General features: G+C 43.8%; 1 protein-coding gene and 1 non-coding gene across 6 annotated transcripts in view; one reads left to right on the forward strand and one right to left on the reverse strand.

Annotated features, from left to right (window-relative positions):
- LOC131886488 (unconventional myosin-XVIIIa-like) overlaps positions 1-22,719 on the forward strand; it is an 85,511-nt gene that overhangs the window by 43,145 nt on the left and 19,647 nt on the right. For 4 of the 5 annotated variants that reach the window (XR_009373925.1, XM_059234851.1, XM_059234852.1 and 1 more), the window contains 11 exons: positions 5,037-5,204; positions 5,278-5,478; positions 5,548-6,066; positions 6,144-6,538; positions 6,983-7,558; positions 9,093-9,459; positions 9,955-10,170; positions 16,743-16,871; positions 18,676-18,819; positions 18,929-19,018; positions 21,602-21,958. Coding sequence is in view for 4 of the 5 variants with exons in the window: in XM_059234851.1 (XP_059090834.1) it covers positions 5,037-5,204; positions 5,278-5,478; positions 5,548-6,066; positions 6,144-6,538; positions 6,983-7,558; positions 9,093-9,459; positions 9,955-10,170; positions 16,743-16,871; positions 18,676-18,819; positions 18,929-19,018; positions 21,602-21,958 (3,162 nt within the window). In the remaining variant the exon portion in view is untranslated. Of the gene's footprint in view, positions 1-3,043; positions 3,523-5,036; positions 5,205-5,277; positions 5,479-5,547; positions 6,067-6,143; positions 6,539-6,982; positions 7,559-9,092; positions 9,460-9,954; positions 10,171-16,742; positions 16,872-18,675; positions 18,820-18,928; positions 19,019-21,601; positions 21,959-22,719 lie in introns of those variants that run through there. The other variant, XM_059234853.1, reaches the window with a different exon arrangement.
- On the reverse strand, positions 22,328-22,400 carry Trnar-acg (transfer RNA arginine (anticodon ACG)). The gene has a single exon. It is a non-coding gene; the product is annotated as a tRNA-Arg (tRNA).

The following is a 22,719-nucleotide window of genomic DNA, read 5'->3' on the forward strand; positions in this document are numbered from 1 at the left end:
CTCACCATATGGTTTNAGGTTTATGGAGCGAAATAGAATGATTGCCTTAATCCACGATGAAGTTTGGCCGAACAAAAGAGATGCAAGTCTGCTTGTTGGGGTTTTGAAGCCACATTGATCACAAGAGGAATAAAACAATTACCAGTTACTAGGTTTCTAATTATTGAGAACTAGTTAATTGATACTATTGTCCAAAGCGAAAAGATCATCTGTGCGTCTCTCCCATTAAAAAGCAGGGGAATGTGATTTAAATCCAGAGTTAGGAAGATGCTGGGTTTTGAAAAATTCTTCTATAACTCACTCATTGAATTGACAAGAATGATGGTGGCTGGGTAGTGGTTTTTGATTTCTTATTACAATCAAAAGCCCCCTGGAATCTGCTGTGGCTTCAAAAAGAATAGCAATAAATTTGATTTATGGCCATTCTTTGACAAAGTAAGTTAGACTTCTCCATGGCCATAGATAGCTTTGACTGTATATGTATAAAACATCTTCATGATTTTGAAGGAGAGAATGCCAAATGGCAGACAACCCTTTTGTGGTTCTGGGAAGAGGGAAATGCAGAAATTCCAAGCCATTCTTGTGCCAAGCTGCATTCTCCAAGGGTCTTAATGACACTTTCCCCACCAAAGCGACTGCCTCCCTTATTCACTCACTCTGGTCGGGAATGAATGTTGAAAGCATGAGAAAGATGAGCTGCCACATGATGGGCCCATGAACATGGATGAACATCTCTCTACTTGTCTTCTCTTTCCTGCACGTTTTTCACGCTTGCCAACTAACCCTCAAATGTGATCTTGCTCTCCATGTGCAATGTGCAAAAGATTTCGCAAGCTACTCACGTTTCATTCTCGAGCGATCCTTATTGAAGATGGGCTGGCTGCCAATGGCAAGTTAGGTCATGTTTATCTTTGAGTGTGTGATCATGTGACATGTACACGCACATGGATTTATGTCTGTGTGAAAGTGCGTGTATCATACATACCACCGCACTGTAAATAGATCTTCTCATTGGTGGGGGGTGCTCAGTGCTCACATCCAACACCAGAGACCCACTTTCCTATTGAGAACTGGAGGGAGGGTTATTTAAGTTCATTACTGACAGATCAAGTTGGAAACGACGGACTGGTATACGCTTTAAAGAAGAAAAAAAAATCTTGGTCGAGAAAAGGCATGAGTCATTTACATCATGTAGTGGAGTGGAAGAAATAGAGGCCGGAAATTAGAAGACCTCGGTGTTCAAATAAACAACTGAATTGTATTTTTTGGCAAAAAGAACTTGGCCATCTTTCAATCGTGGTAGATATGATTGAATATAGAATACGGCTTGAAATTTGGTGGTGCAAAATTCATGATTTGTGTTTGACGGTCGAAGTGTTGGAAGAAAAAATAGAGATGCACATATCCACACTCTAAACTTTTTTTGGTAATATGGTGGGTAAAATGGACCCAAATTTGGCTTTTGATCATGTCCAAATTCGAGAACATTTCTTTGTAAATTGGAATATTTGAGAGCCATTAATGTCCAATTCAAATGATGCCCTTTGTTAACACTTGGGGGACAAATTTCGTCTTAACCTAAGGAAATACTTTGAAATCAAATGACATACCCTTAACACCGTTGCCGAGATTAGCTGACTCACGATTTAAAAAGAAAAAGGTTTCTTGCGACATTTTTGAACGTCATAAGGTCACAATTATTCTTGATCTATTGATGCTATACTCTTTGGCGATCTCTGGAATGGGAGCTCGAGGCAGGCGCCTAGGGTTCTTTGTCTTCCGGAGTACTGTAGGTTTCAAAATGTGATAATTTTCAAGATGGGTTCTAAATGCTTTTATCTCAAGGTTTTTAATGAACTTATTAGGTCCTTCACAAAAAGTTTAGCAAAGAAGTGCTGTAAATTTTGCTCCTTCAAAATAGATTCATTTGATTTTCGACTCAGTTTTGACGAACAGACTTTATCGCGGCAGAAAAGATCAATATGAAGTATGTTAATGTGTAGATTATCAATTTTCAAGTCTAACTTTGCCAGTACAGTTAGACATATTCCAGCTGATCTCACCGACCGTTACGTGAAAAGCTAGATTTGAGCAAAGAGGCGACCCTGGTTTGACGTGAGAAAAATCAGGGTTACATTTTGTGGCTATCCAACGGGTGATAATAATATCAAATACAACATAAAAAGAAATATTTGGTAACCCGAGGTCGCAACTGTCCGTGATTATTTATGGAATCCCATCAGTATAAAATAGCATATCCATGGAAAGGGCTTTCAAAAAAACATACATAAACCAATAACATATGAGCTTTACAGAACTCTGCTGAGAGTGTTCAGAAAACATTGCTGCAAATTTTTCAACTTCCCCACTAACTTTTATTGAGCATTTTATGTAGAATGAGAAAGACTTGCTTGGTGTTCAGATGCACAAGCTCAATCAGCAGCTCCAAGTTCCATCTCTTTTCGGACTCCGAAAATCGTATTTGTGACACACCTACTTTCAATCCGACTCAATTTATGTCTGATGTTCAATGAAGACGATTGAAAAGACGATTGGAGACTGCCAGCGGTTGATTCAAACGTCGCCGTTTGTGTACTACAACCAATGGAGAATACCAATCCATGAACTTCTCAATTAAATTGGTTATTTGGAACTAATGAACCACTTAAGATAGTTAATGATCATGGGTGAAGCTTGCTCTGAGAAAAAAGGCCGAAAAAACACTTGCTCAAGAAAGACAATGCTTGGAAGACGAGAGGAACGTTCAACGTTAATAGCCTCCCCAATGTTTTTTTGCGAGCAACATTTAGATGGCTGTTGTCTCAAATTTACATAATGACTATTTGAAGATCGAGTTCGGACAGATCGCTCAAAAACCATCGTCGCTCATCAACCACCCGATCCATCCATCCATCCATCCATGCTTGCTTACCTGCTTGCTTAGGTCTAAAATCATGTTATGCACTCCGTAAATGGACACGGACACCCTGGCTATATTTTGACAGACTTGTTGTATTTTGTGCATGTGTGTGTATGTGTGGAGCAAAGACGGAAACCGGATTGGATACGAGGACTTGATCTAGAAAATCCAGAATGAACGACTTGTGTTGTTCAATTCAACTGGTGTTGAGTCCCGATCCCGTTATCTTCATTGGCTTTTGAGATTCGCACATTTTGGTCCAAGATAAAGCGAAACAATTGAAGCAATGTTCTTGTGCTGTACATTGTGGAAACCGTTCGTTCTTCCCGTGAAAATGGAGTGAAAGTGAGCAGAGCAATTATTTGCCAGGTCCTTTTTTTCGCCCAGTCAACATCCCAAGTATGTCTGGCAAATGGTACAGTCAAACCTTATTCATCGTGGTGCCCGGAAAAAGACATGACAATGACCAAAATCTGCCCCGTGATCTATGGTCTTCTGCGTCCAATTTGGCGTTCCGAGAAGCAAAGAAATGCGTCCCCGGTGTAATCTCGGCATATCCTCGTACTAATGACCGAAAACCCCACTCTGTCCGGGCTAATGAGGTATATGTGCAACACAAATAACAACCCAGAAAGCTTTGCGTGTCGCGAAAAGTAATTCCAATTGGACAAAGGGAGGAAGGCATTAAGCACACAAGTCGTTAGTAACCAAGCACTTTCTCCATTATGCATGCCTCTCTCGGGTTGGATTTTTTTTTACCTCTGTGAAGCCAAGCCCTCGGAGGGTGAGGATGGCTTTCAAACCCTTGATTTACAACCCTCTGAAAACGCTGGTTGTTGAGCATCTTCATGGATCTCCAGAGCGAGTTGCACGAGACTGATGATGGGAAGAAGGAGGAAGTTTGAAAATATCAATTTAAAGTCCCTCACGGACGACATTGAACAACCCAAAACCGATCATGCCAAGCACGGGGGTGTCAAAGAGCCCCTCCATCTCATGAGGAGGACTAATAGACTTTTTGACAAGGCACATCATCTCATTTATTGCTTATCTCCTTCAATATGAACAGAAGGAGAAGAAGTATTGGTTTGTGCGGCCGTCGGAATTGGATGGAAGCACGATTTTTGAGTGAATCTGTCCAGTCATTACACCCACTGCCAATCCAATACAAGATGGGGTCCCGGTTCGAAAGATTTCATTTATTGCCATATTTACAACTAAATCTGAGGGTTTTTTTTAATATTTCAACACGTCTCGTCATGGAATGCTTGACATGTCTGTGGTAATTTTTTCCTGTTGGCTCCTGGCTCAGAAAACGTAGGTTATCAAGAAGTCCATGAATCATCGTTGGTGTGGCAAGTTCAAATTAGACGTGGGATTGAACTTGTCTTAAACAGTGGCTGCCTCTGGAATTCATGTCTTGATTTAATTCGATATCGGTTTTGCGGAGGTTGGGCCGGATTTACACACGGCAACACGCCCTATAGATCATGGCCATGGTGGGTGGGCTCAGGACGATCGTCGAGATCACGGTTATCACCACAAATGGACTATAGAGCTCCGATTTGGACTCTGGACTCACTCGAGATCGTTCGTAATGGACTAGATGGATCCAATGGCCCAATAGGCAAACCTTGTACGAAATCATCCACAGGCCTTGCCATCCCAAAGATCCCGGATTATTCAGTAGGAAGAGGGTAGAAATGTAGAAGATTTCACAAAGAGCTACCAGGAACACGGTTTGGTATTCATGGTCCATAAAAGCCACCTGCAGACCCGTCCAAGGACCCCAAATCGAGGCAATCGCAAAAGTGACACAACTCAAGTAGAGAGACTCGATCTTGAGATAGTTCTGGATGAGCAAAGGTATGATCATTATGGCTGAGATCTTTAACGAGACTTCACTTGAACTGACACCTGAGGATCAAGAAGCGAATTGTTGCAAGTTAGAAAGCCACTTGAAGGTCTCGAATGACGTTTTGGAACTGGGCAATAAATGGCAAGCTTACTTCTTGATTGAAATTTGATCTCGTATTTCTCTCCGAAGTTGCGATGTTCACGTTATGACCTATTCTAACCTGTTCTAACCATACCTTCTCTCTTCCTTCCATTCTAGGCTAAATCTGAAGAGCAATTGGCGAGTGAGAGGGCGTTTCTGGAGGCGGAACGCGTTTGGTTGGTCCATAAAGATGGATTTGCCGCAGCAGGTTTGCTCAAAGATGACGGGGACGTCCCAGAGGGTAAAGTCCGTGTTCAATTGGACTATAATGGAGATATCATCGAGGTACAATTGCTATCCTACACAAGAACTGAAAAGCGACGATTTCCAAACTGCGATCTATACGTATTTGTTTTAGGTCGAAGAAGACGATGTGGAACGAGCCAATCCCACTGGGTTCGACAAAGTCGAGGATTTGGCTCAACTACGATACCTGAACGAGTCATCCGCCCTTCACACTTTACGGCAACGCTATGGCAACAGTCTTATTCACACTTTTGCCGGACCCACGATCATCGCCATCAATCCGATGGCACCTCTGTCTATTTACTCCGATAAAGTAAGAATCCATCGAATTTCTTGTGAAATCATGTCTTTTTTTTTCTACCGTGATTAATTTGTCTTAAAGGTGATAGAAATGTTCAAAGAGTGCAAAATTGAGGATATGCCGCCACACATCTACACCGTAGCGGCCACGGCTCATCGTGATATGCTTCTTTCACGGAAAGATCAATCCATTGTCCTCATGGGTCGATCCGGATCCGGAAAGACCGTCAATCTGAAGCACGTGCTCCACTATTTTGCCGTGTCAGCCAACAATCCTAAAACGGGTTTGTTCACCCCAGATCGTGTCCAAGCCATCTCCACTCTTCTAGAGGCATTCGGCAACACCCGGACTATCATCAATGCCAATGCCACACGATTCAGCTCGCTTTTCAGTATTGACTTTGACCCATCGGGCCAGATCGCTTCGGCGTCATTGCAAACGATGCTTTTAGAGAAATCTCGGGTGGTTCGCCGCCCGGATGGAGAGCCTAATTTCAATATCTTTTATCAAATGCTGGCTGGGCTCGACACCCAAACCAGATTAGAACTGCATTTAGACAACCTGAGCGACCCCAATCTGTTTATGACTCCATTATCTAGGGTAAGAAGCTTAAAAGAGCAACTTGTTCCGCCTGGGCTTTGGACTAATAAATTGAATTGATTTTCATGACTTTACAGTCGGAGGATAAAACCCAGGCTGCTGCCGCATGGGGTCGCATTTGTACCGCGATCACGATCATGAAAATCACTCCACAAGAGTCGTTCGTTCTTTGGTCCATTTTGGCAGCCATTTACCACTTGGGCGTGGCGTCGGTGGCCCGTGGAAACTTGGGGAAGACCCAATTCGCCCATCCGGAAGCCGCCCAAAGAGCGGCAGAATGCCTGGGGACCACTGTGGATGAACTGACGAGATCCATTTTCCAAGGAAACACCAGCTCGTCGACGCTGAATCGGAAATTGCGATCCACGGACAAGGATTCCGCCAATCTGCCCGATGGAATCGAATCCTTGGAGGCATTTGTCATGGGTCTTTACCAAGACACTTTCAACACTTTAGTATTCCTGATTAATAGGTAAAATTGAACATCACTTTTGCGTTGTACATTTGCTGCTTATCATGTATGTGTACTGAGGTATTATAGAGGGTTCATATATTTCCTATACTTGTGGTGACTCGAATTTAAAAAAGAGCATATATCTTGCAGTTTCTTTGGATGCGGATGGCCAAATATCTGTTGACGATTTTCTCGATTTAAATTGTTATTACTAAGCAATTATTACGCTTATTTCAACTCGTAAAAAACGCCTTGAAATTATGCTTTGTAGCCGATTTTGACACCATTCCCATACCATTACCGCAACAGTATTTTTTTTTGATAAGTACAAATGTTTGTGCGTTCAAAGGAAATAAATCCTATGCGTTACTTCACCTTCTTTCTACGTCAAAACAATGGTCAGCATTTATTGTAGCTTCTACATCAATGACATACTTCATACCTCCAATTTTTCTGTTCCAGGGCTATTTCGACCAACGCTTCTGCGCATAATTCCATCTTGGTAGTGGACGCTCCGGGCTTCCAAAACTCGTCCACCTGTGGGCGTTATCAAGGCGGCACCTTCGAGGACCTTTGCCACAACTATGTCCAAGAGCGTCTTCAATTGATGTTCCATGAGCGATCGATCAGTTCCCTCCACGACAAATACATCCAAGAGAAGCTGGATTGTGATCTGGATGATCTGGATGAACTTCCAACCCCCGCTCCCTTAGTGGCTCTCATTGACAAGCAGGCTGGAACCCGAGTGTCCCAATCCAACTTGGCCAGTGCCGATCGTCGAGGGCTCTTATGGCTTCTCGATGAAGAAGCTCTGTTCCCGGGAGCCACCGACGAATCCTTTGTTGAGCGGCTCTTGCTCCAGTACAACCAGAGAGGTTGCGAAGACCTGCTTAAGAAAGGTCCGACGGATAAGCAATTCGTGCTCCAGCATTTCCAAGGAACCAACCCGGTGTTATACAACGCCAATGGTTGGCTTCAAGCCTCTCGCGAAGACGGAGCAGTCAAAGCTGCTTCGGTACAACTTCAAGATTCCTCATTGTAAGTCAGAGAGTTTTTGAAAAGCTGAATCGCCTTCAGTTGTGTTGTGTCGTTTGAGTTTACTTACTAATGACAAAAAACAGTCAGTTTGAAAATATACAAAAGTAATGGGGCACCCCCGCATGGAATATGTACCCAGTTGCACCTACTGCGAGTATCAGATAGTTTCGTGAACGCACGTCTTGAAATGCGATTGGGTACAGTTTAGTACTGTCGCATTTCAAAATTTGCGTTCACGAAACCACGTGTGGGTGCCCGATTGAATGATAATAATAACAATTACTTATTTAATGAACACAGACTGATGTCTTGAATAAAGTCAAGGCTCGTCAGGTAATCATTATAATCAGAAACTATATACGATCAGAATAGGTCGGAAAAATAACTTGTATTGGCGAGATTTTCAGACCTTTACTTAAGAGAAATCAAATTTGAATTTGTTGATCAGAGATACCCAGGTATCATGGGTAAATTTGGAATTGCCTGGAAAAAAGTCATTAGAGCCTCATATGACACTTGGATGACTTCTTTCGAACCATTCCGGACCATCCCTCAAAGCACCCTAACTTAATTGAATCAAGTTTACTAAGAAACTTTTTTGTTTTTTTGGTTTGGTTATAATTCGTCTCTTATTACATTTCAATCTTTATATGATATTTGGTCTACCAACGAGTTCGAGTTGGCAGACCGATCTAGTCCTTGAATGAAGGGTTGACCTGGAATGCTGTCTAAAATTTTGTCCAATTCTGATTTGAAAGATGCAACCGGATCAATAAGGCCTACGTATTCCCTACGAATATTAAAGGGAAGCAAATTAAACAATGAAGGGACCCGAGGAAGAAGAGAAGTGGACTTCATTGTTCGAATCGTTCCCATTCTGGGAAATATCACAAGAGATGGGTTCCATAGCAAAGTTTTAGGTCTACAATGTGAACACTGCCTTTTCGAATCTGAAGGAAAAGCAGACACACTTTTGTACATTTTAGTAGTAATTTTTTGGACGCAGTCTTTTTGAAGATCATTATTTATTCCTTTAAAATATGTTATTGGTGAAATCCATTGCAGAGTAACTTCAATTGCTCTTATCAAATCTTGTCAATTTTCATCTGCGCTAGTAGCTGCTAACCCAATTTTTTACGTATACTGCTTAAATTTTTATCAAGAAACATCTGTATAATGTAAATACATCATATGTTATTTTTTAGTCATTTTTACGCAATGACATGACCAAGAGTCGCAATAAAGATTGTTACTTAAATACATTTTGGGAAAAAAATGAGTGATTTCTACTTTTCGCTTTTATTTTCATTCATGTTTAAATAAATGGATGAATTAATTGATTTTTCCTTGATACGTTGACCTCCGTTGCCAAGCGTTTTTTTAAATACATGGAATTTGATTTCCTCAAAGGTCAATCAATCCGTTTGATTATGATAAAATATGGATTTTATAGTATTAAATTTCATGTATTTGGACCAACCCATGAAACTATTCAAGCTAACTCCTTCGGGTTTTTTTTCTTTTTTTATTCCAGGAAGCCTGTGTCGGAATTGTTTTGCGCTTCTCGAGGACCCGGAGCCGCTTCTGTTTCTGGATCCATCGCGGGTTTAGAGGGGAATCACTCCTTGAGACGAGCTTCATCAATTCGAAGAGGATTCACCACCGGTGGTCAAATGGGCATGAAACGACATTCCGTGGCTCTTCAAGTCAAGTTCCAAGTGGACACCCTAATGGAGCAATTGCGACGAACCAAGTCCCAGTTCGTGCATTGCTTCATTCCCCAGCATAATTCCGGTCTCTGTGATGTCAAAGGAGGATTGAACATTACCAAATCCAATGGAAGTGTCAACTCCAACCCTAGCGAAGAGATCCTCATGAATGTCCCTCTTGTGCGATCTCAGGTAGGCTTGATTTAGTTTCAGTTGCTTTGACACATGTTTGAAAATCAATATTTTACGAAGTTTGGACTCAGATCTACAGAAAGTACCCATGTAAAATTAGAGCTCGACAGTGGTTCAAAAATACATTGACCTTCAAATGTATTATAGTAAATAGTAAGAATCGTGATGGTGTTTCCCCTAAATATCTTCTATAAAAATCTGGCTTGAAGAGGATTTACTAATTGAACGCTTTTCGAAAGTTTCTTATCACCAATCCTGAATTGTGATTTCTAAAATAAGCACCGAAAAATGTAAACTTCCAAAACCTCCCTCGCTACCCACGGATTTGAGGCATTCAAACGATGATTTATTTTTCATATTTGATGATTTTCATTCTTAACAAAACAATACTGTTCTCCACTTCAAAACTGAGTTGCATTTATTTATCTTAAAGATAATTCATTTACAATCAAATGCGTTTTGGAGCTAATCCTGATGAATGTGAATCCTTTTCAGTTGAGAGGAGCACAAATTTTGGATGCAGTTCGTCTGCACAAAAATGGCTTCCCTGAGAGCATGAATTACAGTGAGTTCTGGAGGAAATTCCGCACTTTGGGCCATGAGGATGCTATGAAGATCCAACCCACCCTTGGTGAGATGAAAGAGGCTGTGGGAAGCCTTTTGGAATTCATCGACCTTGATAAATCGACAGCCAGACTGGGAAACACTCAGGTAAGAGGAACGGTATTTCCAACTTGGCTGAAAAAAAGAAGCCATTTTGACACAAGAGGAAACCTACGTAACTGACGTGAGAATTAGCCAGATTAGCTTTTTTTGCGCTCTCGGTTGGTCTCGCATAATTTTTGGTGGCAAATTATCTTGCCAAAAACGATCCGTTATGAACTCGAGAATCCTCTGAGTGAGTGAGTGAGTTCATGTTCAAAGACAAGAGTTAGACAATCACTTTCCTGGCACTCCATCCAAGTGAGTGTTTCTTCATTCACTCCACTGCCTTGATACGATGCCCTGAACGCAATCATGATGGCATTTTCATCTCCACAAAGCGAGAAATGTAGTACGCCAACAACCGGGACAAGGAGAATAGAGACTTAAGATGAAGAAGGCATACCTGTCTGTCTTTTCGCAATTTGGAGGTGTACCATTTACCATTTAAGGACTTCTCCTTCTCGTCGATCGAGTCTTGCTGCTCGAGCAGTTTTGGGATCTCTTTTTTTTCGCAACACGAGCACTTTGATCATCTTGCGATTTGCAACCAGGGGATTGATTCTCTCTGTCTTTGAGGCATTCCACAAAGCTATCCGAGTGTTAGTTTGTAGTTCGATTCATTAGATTTGTCGTTTATTAGGGGATAGGACATTCGATTACGAGGCGATTCATTCATTTTGAAAGGCGAGACCAATGACCAAAGTTTCAAGGTTTCCTGACCTGTATCGCAATCGATAACGACCCAAGTATGTTCCTGGTATAAAGTCATTATCGTCACTGGTCGGATTGCTGGAAAAATGAATTGGAACAAGAAAAGACGGGCTAAACCTTTTCGTCGTCATGGCCTTGTTCCACTTTAAGCCAGTCTCTGAATCCAGACTAGTGCCGTGTTCCATGGAGCAGACCATTGCATACCTAGAATGCCTCCACCATGCACTTTATTAGCTGGTTGCCCCTCTTCCATACTTGATGTTAAGCCATGTAGAATGCATAAAGGTAACTGAACACGTCCTTCTTGGCACATGCCGATGTAGTCCAACTACATAAATGATCAATCAGGTCTAATGACCTGGCAAATGATCTCAGTGTCCCCTTTTCGGTGATGTTGATTTGCTTCAAAGAGGTTTGAATGTGTTTTTACCGCCGGGCTCCCGCGGTGGACAAATTTCTCACAGGGAAGCGCACGGCTTTGGTTCTCCTCCTTTGAAATGGTGGCCTTGGCCGTACAGCAGGGTGGACAAATTTCTCACAGGGAAGCGCACGGCTTTGGTTCTCCTCCTTTGAAATGGTGTATGCAGTACACTCACCTGATCCGAGAGAGACGAGAGGAGGGGGAAACTACAGTAAAACCATTGTCGAGTTGGGATGTGGTCTTCGCAATCACGCTCGAGTGCAATGTTTGGAAGGTATCGACGTCGGCTGTCGGACGTCTACTTTTTTGTTGAACCATGCCAGTTGTGCAGTGACAACAGTGGATGAAGGTGCTTCTCAGTGTGGCGAGATTCCGTTCCACTGGCCTTTGATGTCAGTGTACGTGATCCCATGGAACACGATTTCTCCACTTTCCCCGACCCCTTCGCGCCTCTCCCCTAATTGAATCTCTGCCCCTGGCTCCCCTGACCGTCTCTGTGATGATGACCCCTAAGTTAGAGTAAGAGGAGGTAACAGGAACCGGTTCCACGTTTCCAGCTTGTTTTGAGTGAGGGGTGAGAGGAGTAATAATCCATTCCCCACTTGTGAATCGTGAATACCTCGGGAGAGCCAGGGAGAGAGGAAAGTTAATGTGCCTTCATCTTTTTCTCAAGTGAAGCTTGTGTTCTACAACAATCCTCCCCACTTGGAACAACTCTACTTGCCTTTAGATTTTGGCAAAACTTGTGACTTTTATCTCTTTGCTCCGTCTTGTTGAAGTGAACTTCAGAAAACGAAGAGATGGGGAAGCTGGAGGGAGAATTGAGAAAGACTTGGTGAACGGACACTCGCACTATCGTCCTACACAACTCATTGACTTCGGAGAGTGGTGGCCTAGAAACGGATTATTATTATTATTGTTGTTGTGGAGAGCACCCGAATAGTCAAGTATGGCTCCGGGCATCATGTTCCTAGCTGGGTCTCCGCCCACTGACAATCCACCAGTGTTAAGTGATCCTGGCACTGATCTCAGTTCTCAAGCCTCGGCCAAGTCGGACGATGTCAGGAAGGCGTCTTCCCCCAGAGCAGATTCTCCAGGCTATTTCACACTAAGTGACTCCGATGGAGCCTCCAATCCGGGGACAGAATCCTCTTTGGATGATGATGGGAATCGGCCCCAAGCCGTTTACAGGATGTTCAAGTCCTCTCAGGGGGGTGGAAAAGTCAAAAGGATGCCCAAGAAAGGTGCCTCTCTTGATACGGGAACACCCAGGTTCCAAAATATGAGACGAAGCTCAAGCTCTGAGGAGACCCGGATCAAGAACCAGAAATCCACCACACCACCCCGACCCTCTCCACCCAAGACCTACAAACGGGAAAGCATTGTCTCCACCGTCTCCAATGTATCCAATAGGAGTGGTGGCTCGCCCCCTCCCAGACCACCACCGCCCTTACAATACACCTCAACTCTCCCACCCCCTGTGCCAAAAAAGGCCAAAATGGGCAATGCCAAGACTTTGCCCCGTCGAAGCAGTCATTCATTTAATCAACCTAAAGCCGTGAACAAGATACAACCATTACAAGTGCAATCTCCATCCATTGTCCAAGCGTTGAACACTCCAGGCAAGCCCCATGGGAAACCCTCATCAACTTTAGAACGACGACAATCCGTGCCTCCTCAAAACGCGAAGCTCATCTCAAAGCAGCCCAAAGAACACATTAGCATAGGCACCAAGACGTTTGTACAGACCTTCAAATCTGCCAATGCTAATAACAAGCTCAGAAATGTTCAAGCCCGGATTGATACGGGGCTTTCCCATCGAGTGGAGGAAAATCGGAGCCCCTCAAAAGCTAGTTCCATCAAAAGCAGGTCGCCCTCCGTCACCTCCTTGTCGTCTGAAATGAAGGGCCCTTCTTCACCAAGTAAACCTGCAACACCCACTACTGGATCCAGACAATCATCCATGTGCAGTGAGGCAAGCTTGAGAACCAATCGAAGGAAATCAAGCAACCAAAATGTTGACAAATTGGGCAAAAACGTGTCGGGTGCGATTCAAGGTAATCCTAACCATATCCCGACTTCCAAAGCTGCTCCTGGGGAACGGAAAGAAACCAAAGGAAAAAAGGTCTCGTCGACAACGAGAAGCTCAAAGTCATTGACGAGCACTTGCATCGACAAAATCAAAGCCAAAGCGTGCACACTAAGGAGTCCCAGTCCCAAATCCGAAACGAGTGTGAAAGGAGAGACAGAGATTAAAAAGTACCTTTTCTCCAACCCCATCCACGGCCTTGTCAAAAATTGTGACACGGAAAAGGATAGTGAAGGCATCGATGATGACGATACCTCCTCGACACAATGTCCTTCGTCCGCTCGATCCAGTCATCTAAGTCAAATCAGTCTCATGAGCGCTGAAAAGATCAACTCTTGGCTCTCCAATCCTTCCTCAAATGATTCCAAAGATCTCAGTTATACTGAGATAGATGTGCTGGATCAGTACATTTCACAAATGATCAGCTTCACTCAAGACACGCTCACCGATATCCAAACCCCAAGGAGCTCAATAGGCTCACAGAGTGAGGCTTTTATCAGTTTATTGGAGAAACATCGGAATAGCAGTGACAATGAAGAAGTCCGGCATTCCGTCCAAGAGATCATTTCTAAACTGGAAGCGGCCTCGGAGGCGCATCCGCCGCCTCCCCCCGTTCCGCCCAAAAAGAGGAAAAATCCAACCACGCCTCAACCTCCGGTTCCTGTTCTTAAGGAGCCTGATCTCAATCATGGTGTGTTCACCGAAGTGACATATGCAGGCTCTTTCAATCATCAACCCGTTGTGAAAGCTCCTCAACCAGCTCCTGTGCCATCGCCAAGGACCAAGCGGAAAGTTCGCAAAGAGCTAATGCTCCTGGAACACAAAGAAAATGGGAAAGAAGCTCTTAGTAAGCTGAAAGAGCTGTACCAACCTCCTCCCGAATCAAGTCCCAAAGCTCAGTCAAATGTGATTTATTCGAACTTTGATGATTCGGGAGGCATGGAGTGCTTGAACGAATTGTGCCAAATCAGTCAAAGCTTGGAGATGAAGATTATCACTATCGACCATGGAAAACCTGCGAAAGCTATGAGTCAAAATCATCGAACAGAAAACAATGGCAATATGAGCATGGGCAAAGATAGATTCGATGACCATGAAAAGGACGCTGGTTGTCAGGAAATACTTCTCAATGACCAACCACACCGCTTGTCAGTGGAGAGCCGTCCGGATGAAGCAACAATTGGTGAATTCGTAGTGCGCAATAGCACAAAGGCGTTGCCAGATTCATCCAGGAGTGAACAATGCACTCCACACAACATTAATAATACCACCACCGATAACAAGGTACGGCTATCATAGACGATTTTTTTTTTCATTTTTCATGAAAAAAGATCCAGGGTCGTGAGAAATTGCTGCTACCTATGTCGGTATTGTGTCGTTGTCGTTTCCTCATTCACTACCCGCCGATCTCACAAGGTGGGCCACCACAATCTATGGGAACGAAACGAAAGTGTCGACATTTGAGGACAGCACTTGTTGTCTTGTCCTCGCTCGGCGGTGACCCTTGGCAAGACAAATTGTGTACAAATGGTCAAAGCAAAGCTCAAGAGAAACGACTTGACTTCGCATACAGTTCGCACAATACAGTACCGCACACTGCAATTCACACAGATGTAGGTTATTGAGCATCTGACGTTCTTCTCTCAACGAAAGAAGGCTTGTGTATTGCCGACTTTGGAATAGTAAATTGAGATGATGGATGCATTCAGGATCGTTGAAATGCCGAGAGTTTGAGTGAAAAGTATGGAATTCTCACACATCCTCTTGACTAAGGACCAGGGTTCTACTTATTCTATGTACAGTGTGTATGTTCGGGTACGATCTGTAAAATGAACCTAGGGCTACTGAGGAGAGTCACTTTTAATGGGATTGCAGGCAGAGAGGGGATTACAATTTTCTCGGCGAAAACTCCGAATCACTCTCAACATCGTGATCCTGCACGAAACGCACATTGACTAAGCCCTCCAACGCTTATTTTCATCCAGTTCAGCATTGATTGGAATAAATTTGCACTTCTCATCATCATCAAAGTTGGACCATCTTTCAGATCGAACCAGATGTGCTATCGCTTCTAGTATGTAAATAAGTGAAGATACTAGCGTCTTACCGGCTCAAGAAGACTTGAGCTCACTAATGGAGAATTCTCTTTTTCGACGGATGCTCTTCTAAATGACGCCGTTTGCTTAAGTTATGGCTTCTGAGCATTTATTGCTTTTTTTTGCAACAACGAGCCGGGAGAACAAAACTTTAGGGTCACAAGAGTCATAGAGTCGAGAGAACAAGTCTATTCGGCTGTCAAAATTTACCCCAAAAGAGGAGAGATCTCAGGCGGAAATATTTATTATCTTGTGAAATCTTTCGAACCTTAAAGCGAAGGGGAAACAAGATTTGTGTATTCCTGGCTGCAGAGTTAATGGATTTGGTTCTGTTCTCACTGACAATTGCCACATTATGCCTTCATGACCACTTTTGTCTTGGTGCTCGGAAGTCTTTGTGAAACTGTAAAGCGTGTTGTTGTTGTTGTTGTTGTTGTTCGCTGTTCATGACTTGACCAGTTTTCTTTCTCTGATGTCTCCATTGAGCTAACAAAAAGTAATGGGAATGTCGAGAAACCTCAACCAAGCGTTCTTTTGCAAACCGACGTGAGTGACTTCAAGCTATAAGTTATGCCTCCTCTACGTACTTCGATCAATGAAAGACCTCTGAAGAGCTAGAGACAAATTGATAGTCTCAATTGAATCTTGGAGGTCCCACTTAAGTGCCTAAACAGAGAGTTGAATGGCCAACTGTTGGTTTTCAGCCGCATCCCTCACCACAGAGTATTTATCAAGTACTCAATGAATTACCCTCTCAGACCAAGCAATTCAAAAGCTTTACCAAGTTTTAGTGTACTTAGCGAGCGAGGCCAGCAATGAGAGTCCGAATTAATTTGGCCGGTTCCAAGTAGAATAGAGAAATGATCATTCACATCATCTCATTCTTACCAACAGATGTGTTAGATCAACATCAGCACGTACCGTTCAATGCGGACAAAGTTTCTCTTAAAATTATCTCGCCCAGCATCCCCGGGTGATTCAAAGGACTACGCACTCCTCACCCTCGGTCTCTCCCGTTCAAGACAAGGGTTCATTGAGTCAATCTGTAGAAATACAAAAGGGCGTCATTTGTGCGGTTTTGCTGGAACACCAAGTCATTTGTCACCATTAGGATTTTAAAGGATGCAACTCGGACCATAATTTGGATGTCAGGCGCATTGACATGATGGCCGAACTAATCATGAGACCAGCATCAGATGGTTCGCCTTTAAGTATGCTCTCAGTGCATTAGTTATTTTTTTTTTTTTCAATTCATTTCCAGGTTTTTCTTCGAGCTGGAGTTCTGGCACACTTACAAGAAGAGCGGGATGAGAAATTGACGGATCAAGTGGTTCGGTTCCAGGCCTTATGTCGAGGACATTTGGCTAGGAAGCGCTTCCAAAGACGCAAGGTGAGAATTCCCCGGATATCTTATACGTATACTATTCAACTCAGTACCTACCGTGTGCACATTATCATCACAACCTCAATAGACTTCGTCTTCTTGTCTTGTTTGGCATTAACTGGCTTGGCTGGAAGATTGTTTGGAACCGGTGGATGGATCTGTTATGCTTGCCTGTTTCTTTCAATTCAAAGTCATTTCTCTTTCAATTTGCCAATGACGAAAATTGCTATTCACTCGAGATGATGAACTTGAAGAACAGATTTCCCAATGAAAAGTGAAGAAACGTGCTCTTTTCTATTACTACTTTGTAATGTCCGACGTTCACGCAATCCCCTCTCGGATATTTGGCACATGAAACCAAACGAGCTTCTTGTTCGTACACGGCGAAAATCGCCAATTTCTGAGACCGTTGATGACTTTGTGCATGATAGAAAAATTCTTGTGACCAATATGGCTCCCAAACAGCTTCCTCTTTCTCGTCCATGCATGCATTTGCAATAAGACTATTGTTGACCGTAGACTAGACAAGATGTTCAAAAGCTAAAAGTTTGGCAGCTAAAGGAACATGTTACGACAACATTCACCTCTCAAGGAGCATGGATAGTATTGTTCTCATTTAGATCCTCGTCCTTTTTTATTTATCATTGGATTGTCTTCAACTTCAATGAACGGCTCCTGTCACCTTGTCAAGAGTGGGCGTGACATCGTGTCAACATTTGGCTTCATCCTGTTATCTTCCAGGGTCTGAATGCCACGTGGCACTAATAAGCTGTAATCTCAATGTTGAGACACTCCAATTGCAGCGGAAATCCTCCTACTCTTCGCTACAATGGTTGCTTGCGAGCAAAGCGCACTTTTACACTTATCTCCTCCTTGGCCTTTAGCGAAATTGTTCGTTTGTACCAAAGGATTGATACCCCCAACATCTCAAGGCTGTTATCTGCAATAAGAGGGCTTGGAATGTCGATTACATCCTTACTGATAACTAGACTATTTCCAAGGATTTATGGCTTCAAAGCTATTCGCATCTGTTGATTTCCCCCGGACTAAAACAAGACACTTTGCAGAGGTGCAATTACAGTCGGAGGAATAGATGAGTTCCATCCAGGAAAAGGGTGGCGAAAAGAACACTTGATTTAAGAAGGAAAACTCTTTTCAAACGGACCAATAAGTGATGAATTAATAACGATCTCATTCAGCGTGAAATAATGCGGGGACTGAAGGTTGGAAAGCGAAAGTTAATGTCGTGTCATATTTCAGGGCTTAGGTGCTCACAAATTGATTTCATTTAGGAAAAAGGATGAAGATAGCAGGAATATCAGGCCTTATTTTCACCACGCATTTTTGGAACATTTTGCCGCTCTTTTATTTCAATGAGGCCGGACCTTAGTCGAACATTTATCCAAAAGAAGGCTTTTGGTCCTTATTAAATGAGAAAGGTTTAAACGTGCCACGTACTTGCGCAATTTTCAACAACTTAAAAGGAAAATCTGCTTGCTCTTTATCTTGTGAAGCGACTTACATCATCCAACGCCTGACGGTCTCATCCCTGTCAATTACTGGATTAATAGTGAGAAAAATCAAGAAATACCGTGGGATCGAAGTTACAATTAAGGAAATGACACGAAAGCTGTTTAATTACTATACACGAAAGAACTCTGTCCACCAGAGGCACAAGTCCAGGAAGAAACCTTCTAATGGTCCACCGTCTAGTTAGTGCATAGGAAAAAGTTAGGCAGCAGTGTGACCACTTGATGCGGTATCACCTTTTTGTGGACGGCTGATATTCATACTGTCTCTTGTTTTTCAGACCCAAGACATCGCCATTCGGTGTATTCAAAAGAATGTTCGAAAGTTCATGGGTGTTCGCGATTGGCCCTGGTGGAGACTTCTCGTCAAGCTCACCCCTCTTCTTAATGTCCACAGAACGGAAGATCAGCTCAAGTCAAGAACGGTAAGATCGCTAGATGGCTGGCTGGCTGCATGATAGGGTGTCCCCGGTGTCCCACATGCACTTATTTCATTTTTGTGTATTCACATTGTTTTCTCTCATTTCTTTTCAGGATGAATTGGAGATGCTCAAGGCTCGATTGGAAAAGGTCGAAAAAGAGCGGACCGAATTCAAGCAAGCCAATGAGAAGTTGGAGAATCGGGTAAGTGAAATTGTGCGCAAGAAGGCGAAGGGTTGGGTTGCATGAAAATTCCAATGAAAAAATGTTGACCTGAATTCTTCTGTGTTGTGCCAAACGCTAGGGTTACAGATATGGAAGCGTTCCTAAATTGTTGAATAATGAGTCGTAGAAATGAGTTCCCGGTAAGAGAGAAATCAAAAGCTTCAAAATTTGGCCGTTAGAGGCTCTACAATCCAAACGCTTTCATTCAATTCACCATTCAACAAAGAGCGCCATCTACAATCTCTCTTTGAACTGAGGGGTCTTTTTCCCCGTTGTCCATTCTTATCTTACTTTTTCCCGGTTGTGCTTTTTTCTTGTGTTACTACGAACAAGCTCTACCCTAAAACAAACTGATCAATTAGTTGATGGGCCATTGCTTACGAAATAATGCCCCTTTTCAATCTTGCTGACAATTAAAAGTAGAAAGTTAGTCATCCGGCCCAAACTTTCCAAAACAGCATCCAAATGCAAATTTGGGGTGAGTCTGTCACCCTCCTCAAGTTTATGTTCCCTTTTCCCCAATCCAAGACTCTGTATTTCCCCCTTTCCTTCGGCCGTTTTCGCTGTCTTGTTCCCCATTCCATCAGACAGACCTGTGAGGTCCGCTCAATTTGGATGCTTGCCCTATTCGCGCTAGAACCTGTGTACTGTATGGCTGTTATACCTCAACAAGATGGGTCCACTAACTCTGCACACATATGTCCAAGCAATTGGCACGAGTCCGTTCTGCGGAACTGCCTGAAATCGAGTCGTCCCAGTCAGAGGAACAGGGCACCTGGGACGTGGAAAAAGGGGGGGGAGGTACATTTTTAGCAGCTGTTCCCTCAATGTTAAATCGGGAAGAAGTGGCTTTTGAGGTGTTCCACAATGGGGGATGCTATCGATAGCCCTCTAAATAGTGAATCTAGTGGACTCCCTAGCAGGTTTATGCAGGGTTCCTCAGTCGATATGGGGAGAAGTGTCAAGGACACGAACCGATTCAGTGGCGTCACCAACCCTCTTCTACCGAGAAGTTTTGGAAGAATCAGCGAAAGTGTGCCCATCCCGAGGATTGATCATAGTTTAGTGGAGCCCCCGCCCCGAACCACTCCATTCAAGAGTAGGTTCCTCAAGAAATCTTCAGTCAGTCCTGACACATCTTTCTCGTCATCATTACCGGTGCCAAGATACACCAATGGAACATCCTCGTCATGGGATCTTCCACCATCAACCAAGAAGAATGGCAGTGTTCCTTACGGACGAAACTCGTTAGATTCAGGCTATGGAGGAACCAGCCTGTCCAGCGGCAGCCTCTCGTCCCATGGGGGTCGTGCCCCCGTGAGTCGCGAGAGGTATTCCTCGATGATCAGGGAGATCGTTCCCGAAGATCGAGCATTGGAGGCTGACGACTTCGAGCCTAGGTCAGTTCGTGCCCTCACCAGAGGGACTTCCCGTCCCAGGGATTATTCGTTTAAAAGGACCCCAGGCCCTGCTACTGGTCCCACATCAGCCCAGAAGAACAACAACCTCTCCATAAGTATTAAGGAATTTATGAAGAGGACAGAAGACGTCGGGAAAGACAACTGGAAACACGACCCGAAGTATCTCCGCGCCACATCGGTTGCCCGAGATGACGTCTCCAATGATTACCTCTTGCGTCCTAATCTTGATCGAGGGACTCGGGCTCAAAGCGTTGCACGGGCCTCCTCAGTGGCACGGTCCTTTGAAAGAAGTCGGGATCCTTTTGATTTCACGACGAACCATCGTAAAGACCGAGGATATTCTTTGATGCCAGAGAGCTCTTTGGACCGAGATTACGACCTGAGTTATCGGGAACCGCTCAGTTGCTACTCGATGAGCTACCAACCTCAATCATCTCGGATGAATACTGCATTTCAACCCTCTGGTGGACACAATATGCCGTCCAGTTTGTACCTACCGTCGAGCCAAGTTCCACTCAAACCAAACGGCGGGAAGTTCCTCACGCTCGAGGATGAATGCAACTGGATTTTGAATGGTGGAACGAGTCAGGCGATTTCCTACCATCGACCAGGCCACGATTACCCTCGATCCGATGATGAAGACACTCTTGACGACATTTCAGGGGACGAGGTAGAACATTCGAATCCAATCGAAGTTAGATTCTGTCTTCAGGTGTATGGCCTTGGGCGAATGCATGGGAATTCTTTGCAAATTGTGACCTTGTGTCTGGGACACGTTTAATGAATGGGTCCCTGTATCACATTCATTGGGTCCGATGAGTGTTTGAAGTCAAAATCAGCAGGCATGATGTGCACGTGTACGTGTTCAGAGCACAGCACATTTTTTTCTGAGTTGGCCCGCGTTCAAGGCGAAATTTTTCTTTTTGCTCCACGCTCATGAGAACTTGAATCCGACAAAAAGCCGACAATGATATTTTTTCCAATCCTTCAATTCCTCGGAGAAAGAACGACATTTTAACCCACGACGAATGAGTTGGCAAAGAATGCTCGAATAATCATTAGGGCCTGTTTTTAGTCGGATGAAATAGGATTACTTTGGTCTGGATGGCCAGGGTCTAATCATAGTTTCTTTCACTTTCAGTTGAGCGAGATGACCGCCGATCTGGCCGAGGAACACTCAACGGCGACCCTGGCCACGGAACGGTTGGAAGCGGAGCAAGCGGAACGACTCAAATTGGAGAAGGAAAAGAACGACTTGACGAGTCGGAACAAACAACTCCTTCATTCCAATGAACGAATGGAGATGGAGGTGCTCTACAGCCGTGCCCTTGATATGAATGGGTCGGCTGACTCCGATGAAGATGGCGAGCCATCTATCTTCAAACAGAAGTACGAAAGAGCCATCAAAGAGCTGGAGTTCACCAAGAAACGCTTGGCACAGCAACATGACGATGACATGGAGCAACTGATGGCCTTAAAGAAACAATTGGAAAAGAAGGTAACGCCTCCGTTGGGGTCAAGAAGCTTCGTTTGTTAATTCATATAATTGAAGCAGGAAGTACTAACAATCAATTGTTTAAAGGGAGTGATTCCGGTAGTTGAAATGCCGAAAAGCGCCTCCAGACTTGAAAAATGTCGTTCTATTTCAAGTTCGTGCAATCACCGATACAAATAACGATTTTTCAATTTCGCTTGGATTGGCCATTAGGTTTGAAACTGGAAATTTCGTCGGAAGTTCTTTGAGATTTGATATCGGGCTCATGAACCCACCAGTTTTACCTGCATTGTATCAACGAAAACGGCATGAAATGTATACACTAATGACTAAAGCATTGTACATTTCTGTAGGACAGATCCAAAAGGTAGCCGCCCTCGGCAGGATTCGAACCTGCAATCTCCTGATTCGTAGTCAGACGCGTTGTCCGTTGCGCCACGAGGCCATTGTGATCGATGTGCAGAAGAATTTTATTTTTAAGAAGCTTTGTATCCTCCGGAGTTCGTACTCTCAACGTTCCCCTGGCAAGATGTGGAGGAAAAGCGTTGCCGGACAAAGTTCTCAGGGACTACCTCGGTGTTGGAGGAGTTACTGTGATCGCGCTTAGCATGGGAGGAAGAATAGAACGGACATCTCTGAGTGCACTCCCAAAACCCGGGCAGAACTCCAGAGGGTTTGCCGCGGAAATGTCAAGGACAAAGAGGGACGAGGGTTGAATGAAACACAACTAGATGGAGGCACCGGGTATTTTTCGGAATGGAAGT

This window comes from Tigriopus californicus, chromosome 9 (assembly GCF_007210705.1).
Source record: "Tigriopus californicus strain San Diego chromosome 9, Tcal_SD_v2.1, whole genome shotgun sequence".
Classification (NCBI taxonomy): Eukaryota; Metazoa; Arthropoda; class Copepoda; order Harpacticoida; family Harpacticidae; genus Tigriopus; species Tigriopus californicus.